The sequence below is a fragment of the Myiozetetes cayanensis genome, unplaced genomic scaffold (assembly GCF_022539395.1).
Source record: "Myiozetetes cayanensis isolate MyiCay16 unplaced genomic scaffold, myiCay2020 scf13, whole genome shotgun sequence".
NCBI classification, from domain to species: domain Eukaryota; kingdom Metazoa; phylum Chordata; class Aves; order Passeriformes; family Tyrannidae; genus Myiozetetes; species Myiozetetes cayanensis.
This window is the reverse complement of record NW_026086937.1, coordinates 21,930,550-21,952,594: the sequence shown is the minus strand read 5'-3', so window position 1 is coordinate 21,952,594 and position 22,045 is coordinate 21,930,550. Positions and strand designations below refer to the sequence as shown.

General features: G+C 47.9%; 2 protein-coding genes across 2 annotated transcripts; one reads left to right on the top strand and one right to left on the bottom strand.

Moving 5' to 3' along the window:
- Window positions 1-3,822: 3,822 nt before the first annotated feature.
- IL12A (interleukin 12A) lies at window positions 3,823-8,397 on the top strand. The gene is made up of 5 exons (XM_050308441.1): window positions 3,823-4,143; window positions 5,248-5,355; window positions 5,468-5,509; window positions 5,609-5,713; window positions 8,241-8,397. Exons 1-5 carry the CDS (start codon window positions 3,823-3,825, stop codon window positions 8,391-8,393), a joined length of 729 nt encoding a protein of 242 aa, XP_050164398.1. The 3' UTR covers window positions 8,394-8,397.
- A 1,180-nt stretch (window positions 8,398-9,577) lies between these two features.
- CARD8 (caspase recruitment domain family member 8) lies at window positions 9,578-20,786 on the bottom strand. The gene is made up of 14 exons (XM_050308730.1): window positions 18,974-20,786; window positions 18,686-18,739; window positions 18,104-18,154; window positions 16,563-16,631; window positions 16,437-16,480; window positions 16,258-16,307; window positions 15,271-15,491; window positions 14,921-15,171; window positions 13,780-13,914; window positions 13,374-13,512; window positions 13,014-13,067; window positions 12,826-12,900; window positions 11,641-11,916; window positions 9,578-10,552 (listed from the first exon to the last, which is right to left on the bottom strand). Exons 1-14 carry the CDS (start codon window positions 19,080-19,082, stop codon window positions 10,533-10,535), a joined length of 1,548 nt encoding a protein of 515 aa, XP_050164687.1. The 5' UTR covers window positions 19,083-20,786; the 3' UTR covers window positions 9,578-10,532.
- Between the last annotated feature and the right edge of the window lie 1,259 nt (window positions 20,787-22,045).

Genomic DNA, 22,045 nt, shown 5'->3' with positions numbered 1-22,045 from the left:
CAGCACAAGCAGCTGTTTGGGATTCCTTGTTTCAGGGGATTCCACAGAGAACCAGCACCAGCAGCCAAAAAAAACCACCAGGAAAGTTCCTTTCAAGTCCTCACTCTCCTATTTCGTGGAGCCAGCAGCTCCCAGCCCAGCCCAGAAGCAACACTTCTGTCAGGGAGGCTGTTCTGGTGATACAACAGACCCTGGATCTTCCAAAAAAATTGGCCAGGAGAAAAAAAAAAAAAAAGATTCAATATTCCACACAGTCTAAGAGTGGCAAAGAGTGTAAAAAATACTCTGTTGTTGAACAAGAAATCCAGAAATCCTATTCCACACAATATTTCACCCATTTTTTATGCAGCAACCATCTCCAGTTAACTGTCAGCTGAGCTGGGATTTAATCTTCCTGCAGCTTTAATTTCTATATGTCTGTAATTATTCCATAATTATACACACTAAAATATTGCCTAATTATAATCACAGGAAATAGGACTCCCCTACAAATAACCAAACTCTTCCCACTGAAGATTTGTTACCACATGACCTTCACAGAGGGTTTGGTGTCTGGGCCCTTAGAATGGGGAAAACTCCCTTGATTTGTCAGGTCACAGCAGAAAAAAAATCACACCCAGCGAGAAATCCGGGTGGGAAACATCCCTGAACGTCATTTCCCTCAAGGAAAACGCTGATTGTGTGTAAATGGTCTTCGCTTACCTCGGTCTTGGAGAGGGAGACGAAGGCAAAAATGAGATTTGTATTTATCAGAGGGCAGAGAAGCCAAGGCAAGACTGAAACAAAAGCAGCCATTTCCAGGAACCTCCCAGTTTTTTCGAAGAGCGTGGCTGGAGAAGATCCCATTTCTCATCACTGGCCTCAAAAGCGAACTGAGCTCCACTCCTGGAGTTTGGGTGTTTTTTTTTTTTTTTTCTTAAGGGGTTTCTTTCTTATTTCTGTTCTCCCTTTCTTTTTCGAGGAGGATTTTGAAGTATTGATTTGCTTGAGGATTTCCCTGGCTCCTGGTTTCCCCTAATTTGGATTACAGCAGAGCCAAAATGCAGTTTAACAGCAAGACCAAATATGGTTCTTCTTTGTCTCTGGGTGTTGGATCAGCAAAAAAAAAACCCAATAAAAAAAAAGTTTTAAAATTGAAATTGGCCTTTAAAATTGAAATAAAGCCAGTGGAATTACATTTTCTCATGTGAACTAATACATCTTCTAAGAGCTTTAATAGACCTTAGTATGCAATTACTGCACAGAATCTCTAAATGAGGAGATGACACAGCCTTGTCTTTCTTGTTTTAATAATAAATTCATCTCTCCACCTTTATAATCCCTCATCTGCCTGATGAGATCAGGCACCTGAGATTGAGACACAATATCTTCATTACATCCAACTCCCCAAGATAATATCAAATGGCAATCTGTATATATTATCTATATATAAAAATATATTATAAAATATATAAATAAATATAGGTAAATATCTCTCTATATAAAAATATTTTCATATAAAAATATATATATATATATATAAATGTAATGCTATATTAGGGAGGCACTGGCTCAGGTTGCCCAGAAAAGCTGTAAAGTCTCTTCTAACCCAAACCATTCCATGATTCTCTGATTCTAATTCTGATGAGGAATTTTTTTTTCCTGCTAAGAGAAGAGATCCTTCTGTCTCCTCCTTCATCTCAAAGAATCCTCTGTCTGACCAGGCTTGAGCAGGAATGAAGCACTTTGGCAATTACTGTTCATAATAATTATATTAGGATAAGCCAATGTATGATATGTTATGATATATTATATTAAAATAGGATATTTGCTCTTTGAGCAGCTCTGTGTCTGTCTTCTCTAATGGATTGGGAATAATTCTGGATTTGTGGGTTGGGCTTTGATGTCCCTTTGTGTTTAAATCATAGAATCATAAAATTATGGAATGGTTTGGCTTGGAAGGGTCCTTAAAGCCCACCCAGTGTCCCCCTGCCATGGGCAGGGACATCTTCCACCAGCCCAGGTTGCTCCAAGCCCCATCCAACCTGGCCTGGGACACTCCCAGGGATGGAGCAGCCACCACAAGGATTACAGGACATGTATAAAAGATAAAATTTGGATATATTCCGATTTCTCAGCCAATTAAACCCACCCCACGTCTCAGTAACACTTTCCCCAACTGCTGGGCTGAGGGAGCAGGGGCCAGGAAAGCTCCCCTGCTTTGGAAACCCTGGAACCAACAGGACATTCCCGGCACTCAGAGACCTCTGAAGGTGTTTGAGGGAAATATTCCCCCTTTTGGACAAAGAACTCCTGCTAAAATCCCAGCAGGAGCTCAAGTGCAGCACAGGAACACCGTGGAAAAGAAACTTGCCCAAAGCTGATGGGAAACCTCATGCCCTGAGTGCTGGGACAGAACCTCCGGCAGAGAAACCTGGAAAGCTGAAGTGATGCCTTTTCAAGAACACCCCTCTGAGCACATCCCGAAGTCCTCTTTCACTTTTGGGTCAGAAAAAAAGACTATTGTGTCTCCTACACAGGCTGAAAACCACACAGCCCACAGAGGAATGACGGGAGCAGAAGTGGAAAACACGGCGAGAGATTGGAAAATGATGCGGTGCTGGAGCACAGCGAGCGTCTGGACACACCACAGCCCTCTTATAGGAAACCGGCTGCCAATTAAAATAAAACAATCTGAAAATGCAATATAAAAACTCTTGATTCATCCTGCTCCCTTCACATCTGACAGCAAAAATCCCAGTGACTTCACAGCACACGAGGGATAGGAGAGCTTTGTGCAGCCTTTTGGCCCTGAGAGTGACCGTGTGCAGTGAGAGCTGCTGGGGAAATATTTGGTGTTTATCCTGAGGACAGCAGCAAAATCCAGTCTTCAAGCAGGTTTTCACAAGTATTCGTTAGTGAGATCTCATCATCATAGAATCAGAGAATCCTGGAATCATTCAGGCTGGAAAAGAGCTCCAAGAGCATGGAGACCAAGCGTCCCCAGCACTGCCAATGCCACCACTGCCCCATGTCCCCAAGTGCCACATCCACAGGGCTGTTAAACCCCTCCAGGGATGGGGACTCCATCCCTGCCCTGGGCAGCCTGTTCCAATGCTTGACCAGCCTTTCCACGAAGGAATTATCCCTAATATCCAATCTAAGCCTCCCCTGCTGCCACCTGAGGCTGTTTCCTCTCGTCCTGTTGCTTGTTCCTTGGAAGAAGAAACTAAAATAAAGAATAGAAATGGAAAAGCTTAGAGAGAGACTATTTACTGGAGCATGGAGTGACAGGACAAGGGGGAATGGCTTTAAACGGAGGGAGAGGAGGTTAGATGGGATATGGGGAAGGAATTCTTGGCTGGGAGGGTGGGCAGGCCCTGGCACAGGTTGCCCAGAGAAGCTGTGGCTGCCCCATCCCTGGGAGTGTCCAAGGCCAGGTTGGAGCAACCAGAGCTAGTGGAAGGTGTCCCTGCCCACGGCAGGGGGTTGGAATGACACGATCTCTAAGCTCCCTTCCAACCCAAGCACTCTGCGATTCCGTGATCCCGTGATTCCATGAAAAGTTTATCCACGTCCCACGCGCCAGCCTTATTTTTCTGTCAGTCCCGTGCGCCAAGGGCACAGTCCCGAGGGAAGGAGCTCCAGCGCTGCCCCGCAGCACCCCGGGCCGGGCTCAGCCGGCACCCCCGGCCCCCCCGCCGGGCGGGATTCCCGGCCCCGCAGCTCTCGGGATGAGTCGCGGCTGCCCCCGGGCCGGGGAGGGGAGGGAGGAGCGCAGGGGGAACTCCCGCTCCGGAGCCCCTATAAGAGCCGGGCCCGGCGCGCTCCCACAGCAGCGGGATGGAGCGGAGCGGCAGCACCGGGATGAGCGGGACCAGCGGGATGAGCGGGACCAGCGGGACCAGCGGGATCACCGGGATCACCGGGAGCGGGCGGGCAGCGCCGCCTGGCGGCGGGAGGCGGGCACTGCTGCCCGCGCTGTGCCTGCTCCTGGCGCTGGCACCGCTGTCCCCGGGCCGGGCACTGCCCACCCCAAACCTGGCACTGCCCGCCCCAAACCTGGCACTGCCCGCCCCAAACCTGGCACTGCCCGCCCCCCAGGCCCTGAACCGCTCCAGGGAGCTGCTGCAGGCCGCCCACGCCTCCCTCCGAAGGCTGAAGGTCTGGCAGGGGCAGGGCGGGGAGCGGGATGGGGAGGATGCGAGGAGAGGGAGTGAGGGGCAGTGGTGGTACCCAGGGATGGTGAGGGTAGGTGTACCCAGGGGACAGTGAAGGGTGTGGTGGTACCCAGGGGGATGGTGAAGGGGTAGTGGAGGTACCCAGGGGGATGGTGAAGGGGTAGTGGTGGTACCCAGGGGGATGGTGAAGGGGTAGTGGAGGTACTCAGGAGGGCAGCAATGGGTTGGTGAGAGCATCCAGGAGGGCAGCAACGGGATAGTGATGGTATCCAGACAGGCAGTGATGGGCTGGTGAAGGTACCCAGGAGGACAGTGATGGGGCAGTGGTGGTACCCAGGGGAGCAGTGATGATACCCAGGAGAGCAGTGATGATACCCAGGAGAGCAGTGATGATACCCAGGAGAGCAGTGATGAACTATGGAAGTGCCCAGGAAGGTGGTGAAGGTGCCCAGCTGGCACTGAGGGGCTGCTGAGGGTCCCCAGGAGGGTGGGTGTTCCCTGTAGCCTCCCTTTAAGACCCTCTGATGTCACACCTTCCCTGCTCAGCCCTTCAGCTTGGGGATTTGCTCAGGAGCCTTTCCTTTTTTTTTTTCTAAAATTCTCTGCTATTTTTGCAACCTCCACCTCAGGGAACCCCAAAACCCCCCAGCACTGAACGGGGGCTGCTCCCCACCCTGTTACATTTGAGGATAATATTGGCTATTTTTTCACTTTCTAAGAGACCCTTTACCTTTGAAAACCAAAGTGACATAAAAGTTCTGCAGGGATTCAACGTCTGAGAGAAGAATTGAAAGCAGAAGAGGCAGAGCAGTTCCCACCACCATGTGAACCAAATCTGTGCAAAGCCTGAGCTTATTCCCAGTCTATTATTTTCCACCTTTCATGTTTAACCAGAGTCCTCATCCCTAGGATTCAGCTAAGCTGGGATCCAGCCCATATTTTTGTATTTAGATATATATATATAAATTTATATTTGTATACATATATATACATAAATATACACATATATATGTATAAACTATACACATATATATGTATAAACTGTCCTATGAAACTGAGTCCCTTTTTTATTCCCTTTTTCACACAGGAACTCAACACCCTGGGATTTGAATGCACCCTCGAAGAGGTGGATCTTGAAGATATCACTAAGAACCAAAGAAACACAATAAAAGCTTGCACAGCTGAAGATCCAGGGGTAAAAGATAGAAAAATATATATAAATATATATATATAAAAAATTAAAGTTCCAGCCTATATTTTCATGGAACAGACATATAATTCACAGTCATTTCTGCTTTAATTTGCAGACTGGGAACTGTCCAGCATTGGAAAGATCAACTTTTGATAAGGTAAATTGCAAATTTCCCATAAGAATCCCTTTTTTTCTCCCTCTCATTGTGGATTTAACAGCAGATTCCCACATTTCCTGCTAATTCTACCCTTCCCAGAGTAAATGCCTGCAGGGCATCTACGAGGATCTGAGAGCCTACAGGAGAGAGCTCAACAACTTACCCGACCACCAAGTGCTGGCAAGTCTGGATGAGATGATGAAAGTGAGTATTTTCTGCCTCCTGCCTTCCCTCAGAGACCTCAAAAATGGAGTAAATACAGAATAAACCTCCAAAAAATGGAGTAAATACAGAATAAACCTCCAAAAAAATGGAGTAAATAAAGAATAAAAGGGCTCCAGCTCTATTTCCCTCCCAAATACTGAGGGGACTGAACATGGATGGACTGAACTGTGATAAATATTAGTGAGGAGAGGGAAGAGAGGTTAAAAGATTGTTTAATAAAAGCTAATTAAAAACCCCTTTAATTAATTACCTTTGTGTTGGCACAGCATCTCCCAGTAGAGGGTCTCCAGACAAAGCTGGCCCTGGGCTTGTTATTAAAACCAATTCCTGGGCAGAAAGAGCCTCTGAAGGGACAATTTTGTCTCAAGGCAACCACAGCTGTCCATCCTACTGATTATATAATAATTTCCAGGTTTATCTTCTGTTAATAATATCATGAAATATCTCAAAAGTTTCGCTATTAGTTACATTATTTCAAATTTTATCCCATGTCCAGTAATTATATCATTAAATATCTCAACGTTTACCCCCTTAATTTTAACCTTAAATATTTCGATTTTTATCCAGTCTAGTAATGGTGTTCATTAAATATCTCAAAATTTATCCTATTAATTATAACAATAAATATCTCAACTTTTATCCAGTCTAGGAATTTATCAAATTAAATAATTCAAAATTTATTCTAACATTAAATATTTCAAAATTTTCCTATTAATCACATTTGGTATTTCAAATTTTATGCTATTAATATCATTGAATAATTTAAAAATTACTCTATTAATTACACCATTAAATATCTCAACTTTTATCCCATTAGTCTAATAATGATATCATTAGATATTTCAAAAGTTATCCTATTACAAAATAAATATTTCAAACTTTTCCTAATAATTACATTCAATATTTCAGATTTAATCCTATTAATATCATTGAATATTTTAAAAAATACCCTCTTTAATTATACCATTAAATATCTCAACTTTTATCCTATGTCTAGTAATATTACATCCAATACTGCAAAATTCGTCCTGTTCTAACATTAAATAGTTCAAAATTTCCTTATTAATCACATTTGGTATTTCAAATGTTATGCTACTAATATCATTGAATAATTTAAAAATTACTCTCTTAATTACACCATTAAGTATCTCAACTTTTATCCCATGTCTAGTAATGATATCATTAAATATTTCAAAATTTATCCTATTACAAAATTAAATATTTCAAATTTTTCCTAATAATTACGTTCAATATTTCAGATTTAATCCTATTAATATCATTGAATATTTTAAAAAATACCCTCCTTAATTATACCATTAAATATCTCAACTTTTATCCTATGTTTAGTAATATCACTCAATACTGCAAAATTTTCCTGTTCTAACATTAAATAGTTCAAAATTTCCTTATTAATCACATTTGGTATTTCAAATGTTATGCTACTAATATCATTGAATAATTTAAAAATTCCTCTATTAATTACACCATTAAATATCTCAACTTTTATCCTGTCTAATAATGGTATCATTAGATATTTCAAAAGTTATCCTATTATAAAAATAAATATTTCAAATTTTTCCTATTAATATCATTGAATATTTGAATTGAATATCATGAATATCATTGAATCCTTAATTATATCATTAAATATCTCAACTTTTATCCTCTAATAATGGTATCATTAGATATTTCAAAAGTTATCCTATTATAAAAATAAATATTACAAATTTTTCCTAATAATTACGTTCAATATTTCAGATTTAATCCTATTAATATCATTGAATATTTAAAATACCCTCTTTAATTATACCATTAAATATCTCAACTTTTATCCTATATCTAGTAATATCACTCAATACTGCAAAATTTTCCTGTTCTAACATTAAATAGTTCAAAATTTCCTTATTAATCACATTTGGTATTTCAAATTTTATGCTACTAATATCATTGAATAATTTAAAAATTACTCTATTAACTACACCATTAAATATCTCAACTTTTATCCTGTCTAATAATGGTATCATTAGATATTTCAAAAGTTATCCTATTATAAAAATAAATATTTCAAATTTTTCCTATTAATATCATTGAATATTTTAAAAAATACCCTCCTTAATTATACCATTAAATATCTCAACTTTTAGCCTATGTCTAGTAATAACATCCAATACTGCAAAATTTGTCCTGTTCTAACGTTAAATAGTTCAAAATTTCCTTATTAATCACATTCCATATTTCAAATGTTATGCTACTAATATCATTGAATATTCCAAAAATTACCCCATCAATTACACCGTTAATCATCCCAACTTTCACCCTCAGTTGTTTCTTCTTTTCCTCCCTCAGTAATAACCATTTTATTTTGCTCCCTCAGTAACACCACAATTATTTCACTATTTAATTACAATCAAATAACTCCGATTTCATCCTCGGCCCAGCAGCGACTGAACCAAACATTTCCCAGGTTTCAGTGTCACCCCCACATTCCCAAATTTTCCCGTGGCAGGCGCTGAACGGCGGCTGGGACGGCCCGGAGCGCGCGGCGGGAGCAGCTCCGGAGTCGTTCCGGGAGGCTCTGCGGCTGTGCCGGGTCCTGCAGGCTCTCCACGTCCGCTCCATCACCATCTCCAGGATGATCAACTTCCTCAGCTCCCTGTGAGCACCCTCAGCACATCCAAGGATTCCTTGGAGAAAAGAAAAAAAAAACAAACAACCCAGCAGGATCAACCCACGGGCTCAGGATAAGGGAATTTTTTTCGGGAGCTGGGCCAGTTGAGCTTGGACATTCCTAGGAAATAAGCTACATCTTAGCACCAACTGTGATTTATCATCTTTTATTTATTCAGCTTATTTTCCCCCAAATTGAGGTCTATTTATAATAATCCTTTTCCCTTTCCAACTCAGGGTATCCCATCCTGTGATTTATTTATATTATATTATATTATATTCCTTATTTATTCTATTTATTGCCCAATAAAATTCAAGTTACCTTACAAACTGCAGTGGCTTCTTTGCTCTTCCTGGAGATTTAACGGGAATATAAGTACAAATAAAGCACTTGGAATATTGCTGGCACGTAAAGGTAACTGGGATATTTTAAAATCCTGTTTCCCTCTTGGATTGGGTTGGAATGAGATGGGCTTTGAGGTCCCTTCCAAGCCAAACCATTCCCTGATTTCAGGATTCCAAGTGCAGAACTGAAGTTGTGGTCTCTCAGAGCACCCACAACGCACACCAAGCTGTAAATCAGGAGCAACTCACACCTGGGTGCAGCTGGAATGCTGGAATTCCTCTTGCATCCAAGAGCTGGGCAAAGCCAGCCTAAACCCCACAGAAACACAATCTTTTTTCTTTTTTAAAAAAAGGCATTTTGATTTACAGAACCTGAAGGTTGAAGACCTGATTGTCCCTTCTGACCCTCATCATTCCAACCACCCACCTTATTTCCATGGATTTACTCATTTCTCCTCTGGATCAGGGAGTCCTATTAAAGATTTGGATGTGATTTGGTGTCTTCATTGCCCTCATGGCCATTCCCCCCTTTCTCATCCCAGCTGGAGGAGCCAAGGGCAGTTCCACTGGGGTTGGGAAACCTCCCACTGCTTTTTTCTTCCCCTTCCCCCAAAATGCCCCCTGGCAGAAGATCCCACGAGGTTTTGAGCACCATTTCCCTCATCCACCCCCCTGGATGTCGCAGCAGCAGAAGCATCAAAGCTTGGAGAGATGGCAGCAGCCTCCCAACACTTCATCCAGCAGCTAAAATGAAAAAAATAAATCCAAAATCATGTGTAAATCGTGTAAATTGTTCCTCTTTAATCCTTATCTTTTTTTTTTTAAGTATGCTTTTTCTTTCATAAACACACTCAGAGGAAGATGATCCCAAGCATCCCATATCCTTAAAAATCAGACAATCCCAGATCAGGTCACCGCTCTCTTCTGCAAATCACGTTATTCCCAAATCTTTTCCAAATTCTGTAGCACGTGGAGGGCCCTTCCCAGGAATTCTGGCTCCTCCCATGGAAGTTTAAGCACCTAATTCGAGTTAAAATGAATCAAGCACAAAGTAGAAAAAGTTTCTCATATAAAAAAAAAAATTATACAACGTAAAAAAAACAACAAACCTCTCTCGTAAAAATACAGACTATACAAAAAAGAGTGGAAAAGAAATTCCCAGGGCAAATTCCAAGCTGCCTGGAGTACACAGTGGTGCTTCTGCAAAATCAGTCTTTGGGATTTTAGAGAAGAGAACCACAGCTTAACAAGGACTGAATGTACAGGAGTATGTACAGCAATTATATTTACACAGTGATTCTGCAAAGGAATTCGCCTGCAAAGTTCAGGATTATCCTTCCCTGATCTTGGACATCCAGGAGAAATCCAAAGCACCTCCCGACTCGGGTGGTTCAGCGTGGCTTTGTGAGGGGATGGGAGTTCCTGTGGTAGCTTTTCTCCCTGTTTTTCCCTGCTGTAAATGAAAATATCTCCCAGGGAGGGATCCTGGAGCGAACAATTCCACCTGGTTTGTTCCAGGGGTCCCATCTTCGAGGAGTGGCTCAGATGAGGTGACAGTGGTGGAATTCCCTGCAGGTGAAGCCTGGAGATGTCAGGATCCACCGCTCCTGGAAGTCTTGGAAGTGGCTTGTATCCCAAATTTCATTCACATTGCTTGAGAAGATCCAGCCTAAACTTCCCTCTGAGCGACGATGCTTTTGCATCCTCCTTCCTGAATCCCAGCAGGATCCCAGAGGAGCAGAAGGGCTGGATGGGGAAGCTCCCACTGCCTGCAGGTCCTTCCAGCTCAGCACTGAGCCGAGAAATCTGAGGGGAGGAAAACACACTGAGCTCTGCAAGTCACTGCAACGTTCAAGGACAATTAAAACTGCATTTAAAAATATTCCAGATGAATAATAAATGTATTAAACCCCCCCGGGACAGCACAAGGCTGGGGCACAGACAGGGTCGGGAGGGACAGCGGCAGCACGAGCAGCTCTCCAGCCTTTGCTGCCAGGGTGTTTTTTAGGGAGAATTAGTCATGGAATCTGCTTGGGAAAGACCTCCAAGATCATCAAGGCCAAGCAGCACTGCCAAGGCCACCATTGACCCCTGTCCCCAAGTGCCACATCCACACAGCTTTTAAACCCCTCCAGGGATGGGGACTGGACCCTGGGCCAGGACTTCACAACCCTTCCCATGAAGAAATCTTTCCTAATATCAAACCTAAGCCTCCCCTGGCACAACCTGAGGCCATTTTCTCTTGTCCTGGTTAAGGAATTCAAAAAGAACAAGGTTTTGCTGTTGCAGAAAAAAAAAACCACATTTAGTTTTTGAGGACAATTCCCCTCGGCTGGGTCACAGAATTATGGAATGGTCTGGGTTGGAAGGGACCTTAAATGTCCCTTCAGCAAATTCCAGCAGTTCTCAGAACTGTCCAACAGGGACAGTTCTCAGAACTATTAAATTATCAGTCAGGAAAAAGTGTTAATTAAAATACATAAATACATAAGAATACATAAGAACAAATAAAAATACATAAGAATAAAGACTCAAAACATCTCTCCTTGGGACTTGCACAGAAGACCAAGAATTGGTTTAGGTGTAAAACACTGACCTGCTCAGCCAGCACAGCCAGGTCGTGCTGAGAGTGCTCTCAACACAGTCAGTGCAGAAATATTCTTCATTTTATATCAGTTTGTAATTTCTTTTTCATTATTTATTTATTTATTTAGATTTTTGAAGGGAATGATAAAAACGCCACGAAAAAGAAAATCTCTCTGATAAGGGAAGGGAGATGGTTTTGCCCTGCATAGTCAACCATGCCCTGGGGATTTGGTGAATTCTCTGATGGGAATTCTAAAAACACAGCTGAGACACAGGGATGGGATTCAACCAAACCCAGAGGGGGATACCTTGCAGCATTTGCAGCAGCTCCAGCTCACAGGACCCTTTATCACCCAGACTCCTCAGCAGAGCTTCTGCAGTGCCACTGCTTTGCTGCCTGTCTCTCCACTTCCTCAGCACCAGGAACTTCTGCATATTGACATCTCCCTCCATGGCCTGAATCTCCTCGATGTCCTTCATCTCCATCTCCAGGCACTCGATGGCGATTTCCCTCCACTGCCGCCCCAACTGCTTCGCAACCGCCAGCAGCTGCTGGTCCGTCAGGATTTTTGTTCCGATGCCATCTGCAAAGACAGGGTATTCTTCCTAAAATCCAACCCAAACCTTCCCTGGCAAACTCTCCTCTCCTCCTGTCCCTGTTCCCTGGGAGCAGAGCCCGATCCCCCCTGCTCTCCCCTCCTGTCAGGGATTGCAGAGCCAGAAGGTCCCCCCTGAGCCTCCTTTTCTCCAGGCTGAGCCCCCCCAGCTCCCTCAGCCCCTCCTGCTGCTCCAGCCCCTTCCCAGCTCCATTCCCTTCCCTGGACATGGCCCAGAACTGCCCCCAGGACTCGAGGTGGAGCCTCCCCAGTGCCCAACACAGGGAAAAAAAAAATCACTTCTCTGGCCCTGCTGCCTCAGCATTCCTGATCCAAGGCAGGTGCCACCAGCACCACCTGCCCACCCGGCATGGAGCTGGGCATGTTCATGTTCAGCCACTGTCGACCCCCACAGCCAGGTCCTCTTCCCATGGGCAGCTTTCCCACTGCTCTTCCCCAAGCCTGGAGCATTCCAGGGGGTGGAAGTCTTTAAATAAGTGAGCTCAGTTTCCCAGGATGGGCTGAGCTGGGAGGGACCCACCAGGACCATGGAGTCCAACCCTCAGCCCTGCACAGTCCCAGCCCCAGAGTCACCCCCTGTGCTCCAGAGGATCATCCAAACCCTCCTGCAGCTCTGGCAGCCTTGGGGCTGTGCCCACTGCCCTGGGGAGCCTGTTCAGTGCCAACCACCCTCTGGGGGAAGAACCTTTCCCTGAGATCCACCCTGAGCCTGCCCTGACACAGCTCCAGCCATTCCCTGGGGGCTGTCCCTGGTCCCCCCAGAGCAGAGCTCAGTCCCTGCCCAGGCAGATGGAGCTGCAGTGAGGTCTCCCCTCACTCTCACAGGACACAACCCCCCCCAAACACGTTATTTTAAAGGCCACCCAGAGGCTGCACCTGCAGTGTCACCAGTCTTCTGCTTTTTGCTGCAAAGTCCCCCTTCTGCCGAGGCTGGTTTCCTTTTTTTGACACCTGGGAAGGAAGCAAGAGGTGATGTCACCAGTGTCACATCTCCTGAGCTACAGGAGCAAGGAAGGGGCACCCAGACAAGCCACCCCAAGCCCAACATCTCCAAGCTGACTCACAGCCTGTGCTTCTCTTCTGCTTGTTCTTGTTGTGGTCATAATGCAGCCAGTCCCCTGGGAAGAGTTGGCAGAGGAAACAAAAGGTGAAGGAGGAATTCCCAGTTCTTATGGCCAACCTTCAGTGGTTCTCAGGCCCAAAGAGGAAGTTTTATATAATGAGATTTTTTTCCCCCCTTCTATTCAATGTGCACTTCAGAATATGCACCAGAACTGCATGTTCTCAATAATTTGCAAAGTTATATTATATACCCATGGAATAATACATTATAATATGCAGCAATATGCAGGGGGGTTGGAACTAGATGGCCTTTAAGGCCCCTTCCAAACCATTCCATGATTCCCTGAAGCCCAAAGACTCACGTTCTCGGAGTTTTGCTTTCCAGACTGTTGCATCAGAGTCCAGCTCAACCAGAGACAGGGTGAACTCATCAGGTTTCTCCACATACACTTCAATGTAACTCTTCAGTTTCAGGAGTGATCCATCAACGAATTCAATTTCCTACACAACATAAATATTTTAAAATTCGACGTTTACCCAAAACATCAACCTAAGAGGAGGCAACTGGGGCAGAGCCCGACTCCAATCCCCCCAGAGTTCTGCTCTTGTGGCATCAGGATTTCATCCCAAAATTTTAGGGCTCTAAGAGGCAAATAGAATGTGAAAAATGGCCTTAATGCCAGTGCAGGAATGCCCAGGAAAAGCCTTTTGGGGCTGTATTTCTATGAAGCTGCAGTGCAGGAAGGGAGGGTCGTTTAAGGGACTTACCTCAGGAGTTATTTCAGCTTCTGGCTCACAAACCAATCTGTACCTCTTTCCATTCTGGAGTAGCTTCTGGCACACAGGGGGCTTGTCAATCTTAACAAATTTCTTGTTTGAATGTTTGACAGCTTTTGAGATGTCCTGAAATTTATAAATATGGTTTTGAGGTTACTCATTTCAGCAAAGAAATCAGCATTTCAGACCTGTGTTCGGGGGGGGTGGTGAAACGAGATAAAAAGAGTTTACAACCCCAAATCAAAGGAAGGTTATTTGTCCCTGTCCTCACTGTATCAGGGTAAATTAAAATCATGTCCCTGACACAGCTCCTGCCCAGCTAGATCTGAATCATCAGCACAACATTGCAAGGAATTCTGCAAAGCTGTAACTTTATCCTGGTTTAGTTCCACGTCCTTTCTTTTCTCTCTGCTCTGTTCTCCTCTGAGGTCATTTCTGACGTGATCTTTGGCAGCAGGAAAACTGGTGGCAGGAAAACTGGTGGATGAATTCACTGTCAGTTGCCTTCCCAAATTCCCAGGTAATTTTCAGTGGCAATGTATAAACTTGCCACTGGTCTTGGATGGCCTCTAGTAAAGCAAATAAATTCATCTCAATGGCTGAATTGTCTCCCTGGCAGATCACACTTTTGTTGCTGACCTGCCATATCATCTGTAGGTATTTTTAGGTGATTTATATATAAAACAGATGTGAAAAACACAGCAGTGGAGAAGGTCAGGAGGAGTTTCCTGAAAATCCTCTGGGTTGACAAACACTTCTGTCAGCACCAGTTGCTGCAGAGGTTAATTGGTGGAATTTGTGAGAAGAGCTGAAGCAGGAAAGTTGGCCAATGTAAACACTTATACTGGCCAAGGTGTGTGATGTTTAATTATTAAATTCCACGCCCTAACTTGGCACATCTCAACATGGGAGTTATGGAGAGATGGATATCCTTGCATGTAAACACTGAGGTGAGAGAAAAGCATCCCTTGGAATCCCCATCCCTGGAAGCGTCCCGGTCCAGGTTGGACAGGGCAGGCTGCTCCAGTGGGAGGTGTCCCTGCCCACGGGGGGGCCAAAAGGAAAGCATTCCCTGGTCCCACCCCCACCCTGTGGGGTGTGTGTGCATCGTCCCACCCAGCCCGGGCCGCACCTTTATGAAGGAGTCGTTGTTTGTCGCCACGTAGACGCGGAAGGACAGCGAGGGATGCTCATCCACGGCTTTGTAGAGGATGACAGCCCCGTGGTACTGCACAGGCTCCTGGCTCTGGATCAGGGGCCCCACGGGCGACAGGGAGCTCACCACCCACCTCACGTGCGAGGCCGAGTAGGCGGCCGAGGGCTCGATGGCCGCGCCGTCGCCCTTGACGTGCAGCACCTTGAAGGCCATCCCAGCACCGTCATCTGGGGACAGGGGGGCTGCTCAGCACCCTCTGCTGCGGGAGCAGCACCCTCTGCTGCGGGAGCAGCGCCCTCCCAGCCCCAGTGTCCCCTGGCACTCACCCCCCAGGCACAGCGAGTGCGGGAACTGGATGGAGGTGAGGGCGGGCGCGGAGTCGCAGCGCACGTCGAAGAGGGGCCCGCCCACGATCCACGGCTTCTCCACCAGGCTGGAGAACTTGCTCCAGGACAGCAGTGAGTAGGTGATCCTCACACGGCCCGTCACCTCGAAGATCAAGCCCGTGAGGCTGCACTGGTAGGTCCCTTCTCCGTCCAGCTGCAGCCTGGGGTGGGCAGAGACACGTGCTGGTTCGGCTTCCACCGCCAAAAACCCCATGGAAACATGGCCCGGGGGGGATAACGGAGCAACTCCCTTCCCAGCCACTTTATCTGAGCAGCACAGGAGCCACAACAATGTTTCTGTCTCCTGTCTCTGTGTTTTAGCTGCCAGTTAACCACTGGCAGGACCCAGCCAGCATGGGTAAAACAGCTGGAATGGGCATTTTGCATTATGTTTTGTAGGATATTTGCTGCACGAGGCAGCTGCTGTCACACAAAAGGCTCAGACTCGAGGTCAGAGCCAACGCTGCACGTGGACAACCCCAACATCCAGCAGGGAGAACCCCAAAGGATACCCGGACACCGACATCCCACACTGGTGACAATTCCAGGGCAGAGAGAGGGAGAACAAGGCTGGGATCCATGGAAAAACACAAGGTCAGTGCTACTGGGGAGGATGAAGCAGGGTAAGATCCCTCACGTGTGTCCAGACTAAAATTAGCAGATAAAATTGGGCCTGGTGTTAATTACTGCAGCAGGATGAGGCAGGAAACCCTCCTAAGAGTTTGCTTGGACCAGGATCTGGAGACAACACAGGCAGCTGCTCTAAACTGCTTATTTTTAAGGATTTGGAAACACCTTCCACTGTATCTTCAAATGCATTTGTGCAGCAAATTACCATTTTCCCACTTAAACCAAAGACTGAAGCATCTTGGTGAGAATAATGTAAATTTACACCCAATATATTAAAAAAAAAAGAAAATTCCATACATAAATTGTCCTCCAGCAAGTCTCCTTGGGGTCACTTCCTCCTTCTGGTCCTATAAATAGATGTAAAAAAAAAAAAGAAAAAAAAAACACTTTAAAAAGGTGGTGAGAGAGAGGAATTACAATTTGCAAATGATCTCCTGCAAAATACACGAGTTGGTTTTTTTGTCTCCTAAACCTACATTTTCATTCCTGCAGTGCTCACAGGGTGGCAGGCACATCTTTCCTAGTGGGAAAAGAGGAAGATGAGCTCGTTAGAAGCAAAGTAATTAAACAGTAAGAAAAAAAAAATAAAACAACCAACAAACCCTCAGGAGATCCGTTCCTTCCTGATTCATCGCAGCTCGGTGGAGATTCCTTCTCCTCCTGTTCTTCATCTAGAAAAAAAGAAGTTTGCAGCAATTACCTCAGTCTCCAGCAGGTTTTGGTTTTTTTTCCCAATTCAATTTGCTTAAATTCATAACATTTTAAGGAGAACATTCCTTGTTCCCCAAGGACAACCCTCCCCCCTCCCAGTTAAATTTGCTTAAATTCATAAAACCTGAAGGAAAACATTCCCGAGGCTGAGGCCTTGCACAGGGTGGGGACGAAGCTGACCATCAGGATCCAACTTTGGCCAAAAGCTCACGAGTTGCCCAAACCACTGGAAATTTTCCCAGGGGTTAAAAAGAAGATTCATCCCCAGGACGAGCCTCATTGTGCCAAGGCCAAAGTTCAGCCACCTGGCACGGAAACCACAACAGCCTTGCCAGGGAGCAGGGAAAACACCCATGCAAATGTGCTGTTTGCAGTGGATTTGTCCCTAAAATGACCTGGAAGTGCCTGGATCCTCCTTGGTGATTCCCAAATGGAAGAGGAGGTGAGCCCTCAGGCTCGTAGCCTGGAGGGGGGATTTGGGAGGAGGAGGGTGGTGGAGCTGCCGAGCCAAGCGTGAGGATGGGATGAGTCCCAGAATTCCAAGGAGAGGGACCCTGGAGGGAGATTGTCCCAAAGCCATCCCAGGACCAGCACCCTCTGGACAGGCAGGGGTGGGAGAGGCAGAGAAGGTCCTGCTGCAGCAACAGCCTGGCAAACATCAACCAACGCCACGGGGTGCCGGCTGCTTCCCAAGCCACTGCTATTCCAGCCCCTGGAGCTGCAGCAGGGATTGCAATCACACCAGGAACACCCCCTGCACGTGGAACCTCATGCCCCCGTGCCCCTCCCTTCCTGAGGAAGCTCTCCAGCAATCCCAAGACGTTGGGGGTGATGGCAGGGCCAGCTCTAAATCCCTCCTGCCATCCCACATCACCCCTCCTGCAGCCTTTATCCTGGCTGGATTCCTCAAAGCCTGGCTGTGCAGGAGGAAGACAAAGGACACAATAAAACCACACTTCCTGACCTTCCTCCCACCCACTCCTCCACATCTGACGAGGGAAAACATTGTAATTATTTAACTGAAGACTGATAGTCTTGCACAAAACCAGAATAAACTGCTGGAGGCACAACCCGTGGAAGTGCAAACCCACCAGCTTTTCATCAGCAGCTTCCTTTAATTCTTTTCCTGTCCATCCTGTTTTGCCAGCTTTGCTGCCAAGTTTGGAGGAAATTTATGGCCTCGTGGTGTTTGGACAACTACTGTGTAGGAAAAACAACCGTGGGTATTGTGTCTGCCAGGTGAGAGAAACACGGCTGCTGCTCTTTGATCGTCGATTGGAAATCACTGGCTCCCAAAAATACCATTGGAAAAGCAATCTCTGGGTTAACATTCTGCACTAAGTGGGAGACTATTCCCAGGAGAAGCAGCTGGTTTGAACTGAACATCAGTTTGCAGGGAGAGACAACAGGTAAAGCACAACGTTATGCTCACCTGACTCCTCCTCGGAGCTGCTGCTGGAGCTGCTTTCGGAACCGGCCTCTCCTTAACAGATTAACACCGCATTAGGCACAGGTGGAATGAATCCAAGGATACATCCAGAGGGTTTGGATACATCAGGTGAGTCAGCAGGTTACATAATATAACAGAGCAGAAAAAACACTGAGGCAGAGAAGAGCAGGAGAGCATCAAATCCCAGCACCCTGGAAAACTTTGGGGTCACCCAGGCCCTTCCAGAGGGTACCTGTGGTGTTCAGCATATTCAGTGTTAATGCTTTATACAACCTGGGATTATTTGGGAGCTTCACCCACGGCACACCCCAGTTAAATTCTGGGTTTCCATGGCGTGCACACGGGTGGGAGAAGCCTCGGTGGGAGCTGCATGTCCCACCAGGGACACGACTCGCGTGGATGCACCGAAGGCGGCTGCAATAAATTATTCTTACGGACCCAAGCTGAAGAGAAACCAGCATTGCAAAGTAAGGGACGTGCTTTGGGACGTGCTCTGGGGGGATGTTTGGGATGCAGGGCTGGCCACACCGCCCCAAGTGTGAGGAGAGCCCCACGTGTGCTCACCCGCCGGGTGCTCCTCGGCGGAGCCCTCTCCCTCCGTGCCACTGGACGTCACCTCTGCAAGGGAAAAGCAGGCAGGGAATACAGGTTGGAAAAAGGTTTAACCCTTCTCTTGGCAAATTTCGTGCTCAGCAGCTCGGGGAAAGGCAACAAATAGCAAAGGATTTTTAAAAATCGGGACAAACAATCAAAACCGATCCACAAACGACAGTTTCACAGCACGGTTTTCAAAGCCAGTGGTTATAAAATTGCCCCTTTCCATTCCAAAGGAATTTCACAAAATCCCTGTACCTTTTTCATCCGAAGAGAGGGACTCGGCTCTGCTGGAAGACAAAAGGAGACACACATGAGTAGATCTGCCAGTCCTTTCCCACGCTTCCCCAGGAGCAGCATTCACCATCTCCCGCTCCCTGGCATCGCTCCCGGGCTCTGGCCAGGGAATGGCAGGCTGGGAGGTAACTTAGGACAGGGGGGCTGGTGATTAAATATTCATTTTCTCCAACATCCCCCCCTGCCCTGGCTCTGTCCTGGCCCTTTTGGGGCTGTCTGGCTCTGCTGCAGGTGATTCCCAAAGGCCAGCCCTCCGTGCCAGGCGCCCGTTGGATTTGGCAGCAATCCAACCAATCCCCGGCAAGGCACAAAGCTCAGATAAACGCAGGGGCTGGGATGTGGCAGAGAATCCAACAGCCCCATCACCCACTTGTGGCCTGGGGCAAATTCAGACCAACCCACAGCCTCCCCTCACCCTGAACAAGAGAAAAACTGCTGAGTTTATCATTTCTGGACAAAGATCCGGTTTGGAAACCTTTGCCTGGAGCTCCACAACATCTGTCATGCAGCTCCACCAGAGCTGTGCTGAGGGAGGGAACGGCCCTGGGTGCAGTCACCATGGTGACATCCAGCTCTCCTGCCCTTTGGAGGCACCAGCAATATTCCAGTGGGAAGGTGGAACAGCAGGCAGGGAAAAAGCAACTATCCCTTTGCTTTTTGGGGTGCCACAGTGCCACCCAGGCCATGCCAGGGGATGCTGCTGATGGTGAAGCCAAGATGTGGGAGTCACTGTTTGGCAGCTCAGCCCAGGAGGCTGATTTTGGCCATCCCAGGAGGCTGATTTTGCCCATCCCAGGAGGCTGATTTTGGCCATCCCAGGAGGCTGATTTTGGCCATCCCAGGAGGCTGATTTTGGCCATCCCAGGCTGTCACTGCATCCACCACCTGCCTGCTCCGGGTCCCAGCTCCCAGGGTGCACATGGAATGAGTGCTCAGAGCCCTGGCTGCTGCCACGCCAGGGCACTCAAACACAAAACCGGCAAAGAAATGAATAGGTGGTAATTAAGGAGGCGGGAAAATCAACCCCTAACGATTGGATTCCTGAGGAATTAGGGGAAGAGATGCAAGCTGGGAGGTCTTGGGTGCAGCACAGCAGAGGGGGTGCTCCATGCTGGAGCTGGAAGTCGGTGGGTCAAGGGCAGGAAGAACTGGGAAAGGGTTTCCCCCCCCCGCAGGAAATTACACAACAAGGTTTGTGCTTCCAAACTGTATCTTAAAAAAAATAAAAATAAAAAATTATATATATCAGCAATATTTGGACAAAGCCTGAATATTCCCCAGGCACGGCACCCAAGCCAAGAGTTGTTTGTGCAACCCTTCAACCCTTCCACCAAGTGCTGGCTTGCTAAAGTGGGTTTGCTTAAATCACGTTTGGCTCCTATAACCCCCTCGCAGCTGCATTTCCCGCCTCCCCGAGCTGCAAAACGCGCTCCGGAGGGCGGGGAGAAAACAAGACAGGAAGGGAATTAAACAAAACCCACAAGCGAGCGAACCAAACAACACGCGTTGTCCGGGCGATAACTGTTAGCGGCGATAACTGTTAACGCGTTAATAATGTTAATATGTGTTAATATGTTAATATTAACCGCGGCGGAGAGAAACGCGCTGCGGCCCCTGCCCTTCCCCGCCGGAGGATCCCGCTGGGAGAGAGGGGGTTCCCAGCGCCCGCTGGAGCGTGAGAAGGGGAGATAAACACGGAGATGAACACGGAGATGATAAACACAGAGATAAACACGGAGATAAACACGATCGTTGCTCGCGGGGCTGATGGAGGGGGGCAGAGGGACCCCAGGGTCAGTCCCTCTGGGGGAAGCAGAGGGACCCCGGGGTCAGGGAGGGCTCTGAGGGGGCAGAGGGACCTCAGGTCCCTCTGCCCCCTCAGAGCCCTCCCTGACCCCGGAGTAAGTCACCTCTGGAAGGACAGGAATGACCTCGGGGCCAGGGGGTTCTGGGCGGAGCGGGGGATGCCGCGGGGGCTGCAGGGGGTTCGGGGCGGGGCGGGCAGCGCCGCTGGCTCGCCCGGCGCTTTGTCTGCCCGAGGAAGAGGATGCGGAGCTCGACGATGGCGACCCCGCTGCAGGTGCACGCAGCGGGCACCCAAACCGGCCCGCAGGGACGGGGGGTATTTGGGGAGGGAAGGACCTCCCGCGCTGGGTGAGGATGGGGTGATGGGGGGAAGGGAGGGCGGAGCTTGGGGTGGAGGAAACAGAAGGATGCCGAGGGATGCAAGGTGGTTTGGGGGATGGGAAGGCGGCTGGGAGGGATGCTGGGGGATGGGAGGGATGCTGGGGGATGGGAGGGATGCTGGGGGCACGGGGAGGGGCAGGGAGGACACCGGGAGGGCTGGGGTGCAGGGGCGCATCGGGAAGGGCTGGGAGGGCATCGGGAAGGGCAGGGGGAGAACCGGGAGGATGCAAGAAGGCACAGGAGGGTGCAGGGGGCATCGGGAGGATGCAGGGGGACAAGAGCGGTTGGGGTGGCCGGGGGATGGCGGGGGGTCCCGGGGATGGCGGGAGGGGCCGCGGGAGGATGCGCGGGGCCGGGTGGCGCCCGGCGGGGGGACAGGAGGGTCCCCAAGGCCCCCCCCCCAGCCCCGCTCACCTGTCGGGCTCCTGCCCGCGCTCGGACATCGCGGCGCTGATCCCGCCGCGGGACCGCCTGGGAAGCGCCTCCTCCTCGGCAGGAGGGGCGGGAGAGCAGAGGACACGCCCCGGACACGCCCCCGGAGCGCCTTCCCGGCCCACCCCCAACCCGTTTTTGGGGGGTCCTGGGTGCGCTGGTGCGCTCAGGTGCTCCGGAGGTATCACAGAGATACGTGGGCTTGTATGTACAGGGTGTTTACACACGCTCCCCTCAGTACAGGTGCAGATATATAGGGCGTGAGTTCATAAATATATATACACACCTCACATTCTGCACGTATTGTATCTTAGGAGGATTATATATACGTGCTGAATCATCATAGAATAATGGAATTGGCTTGGGTTGGGTTGGAAGGACCTTAAAGCCCATCCAGTGCCACCCCTGTCGTGG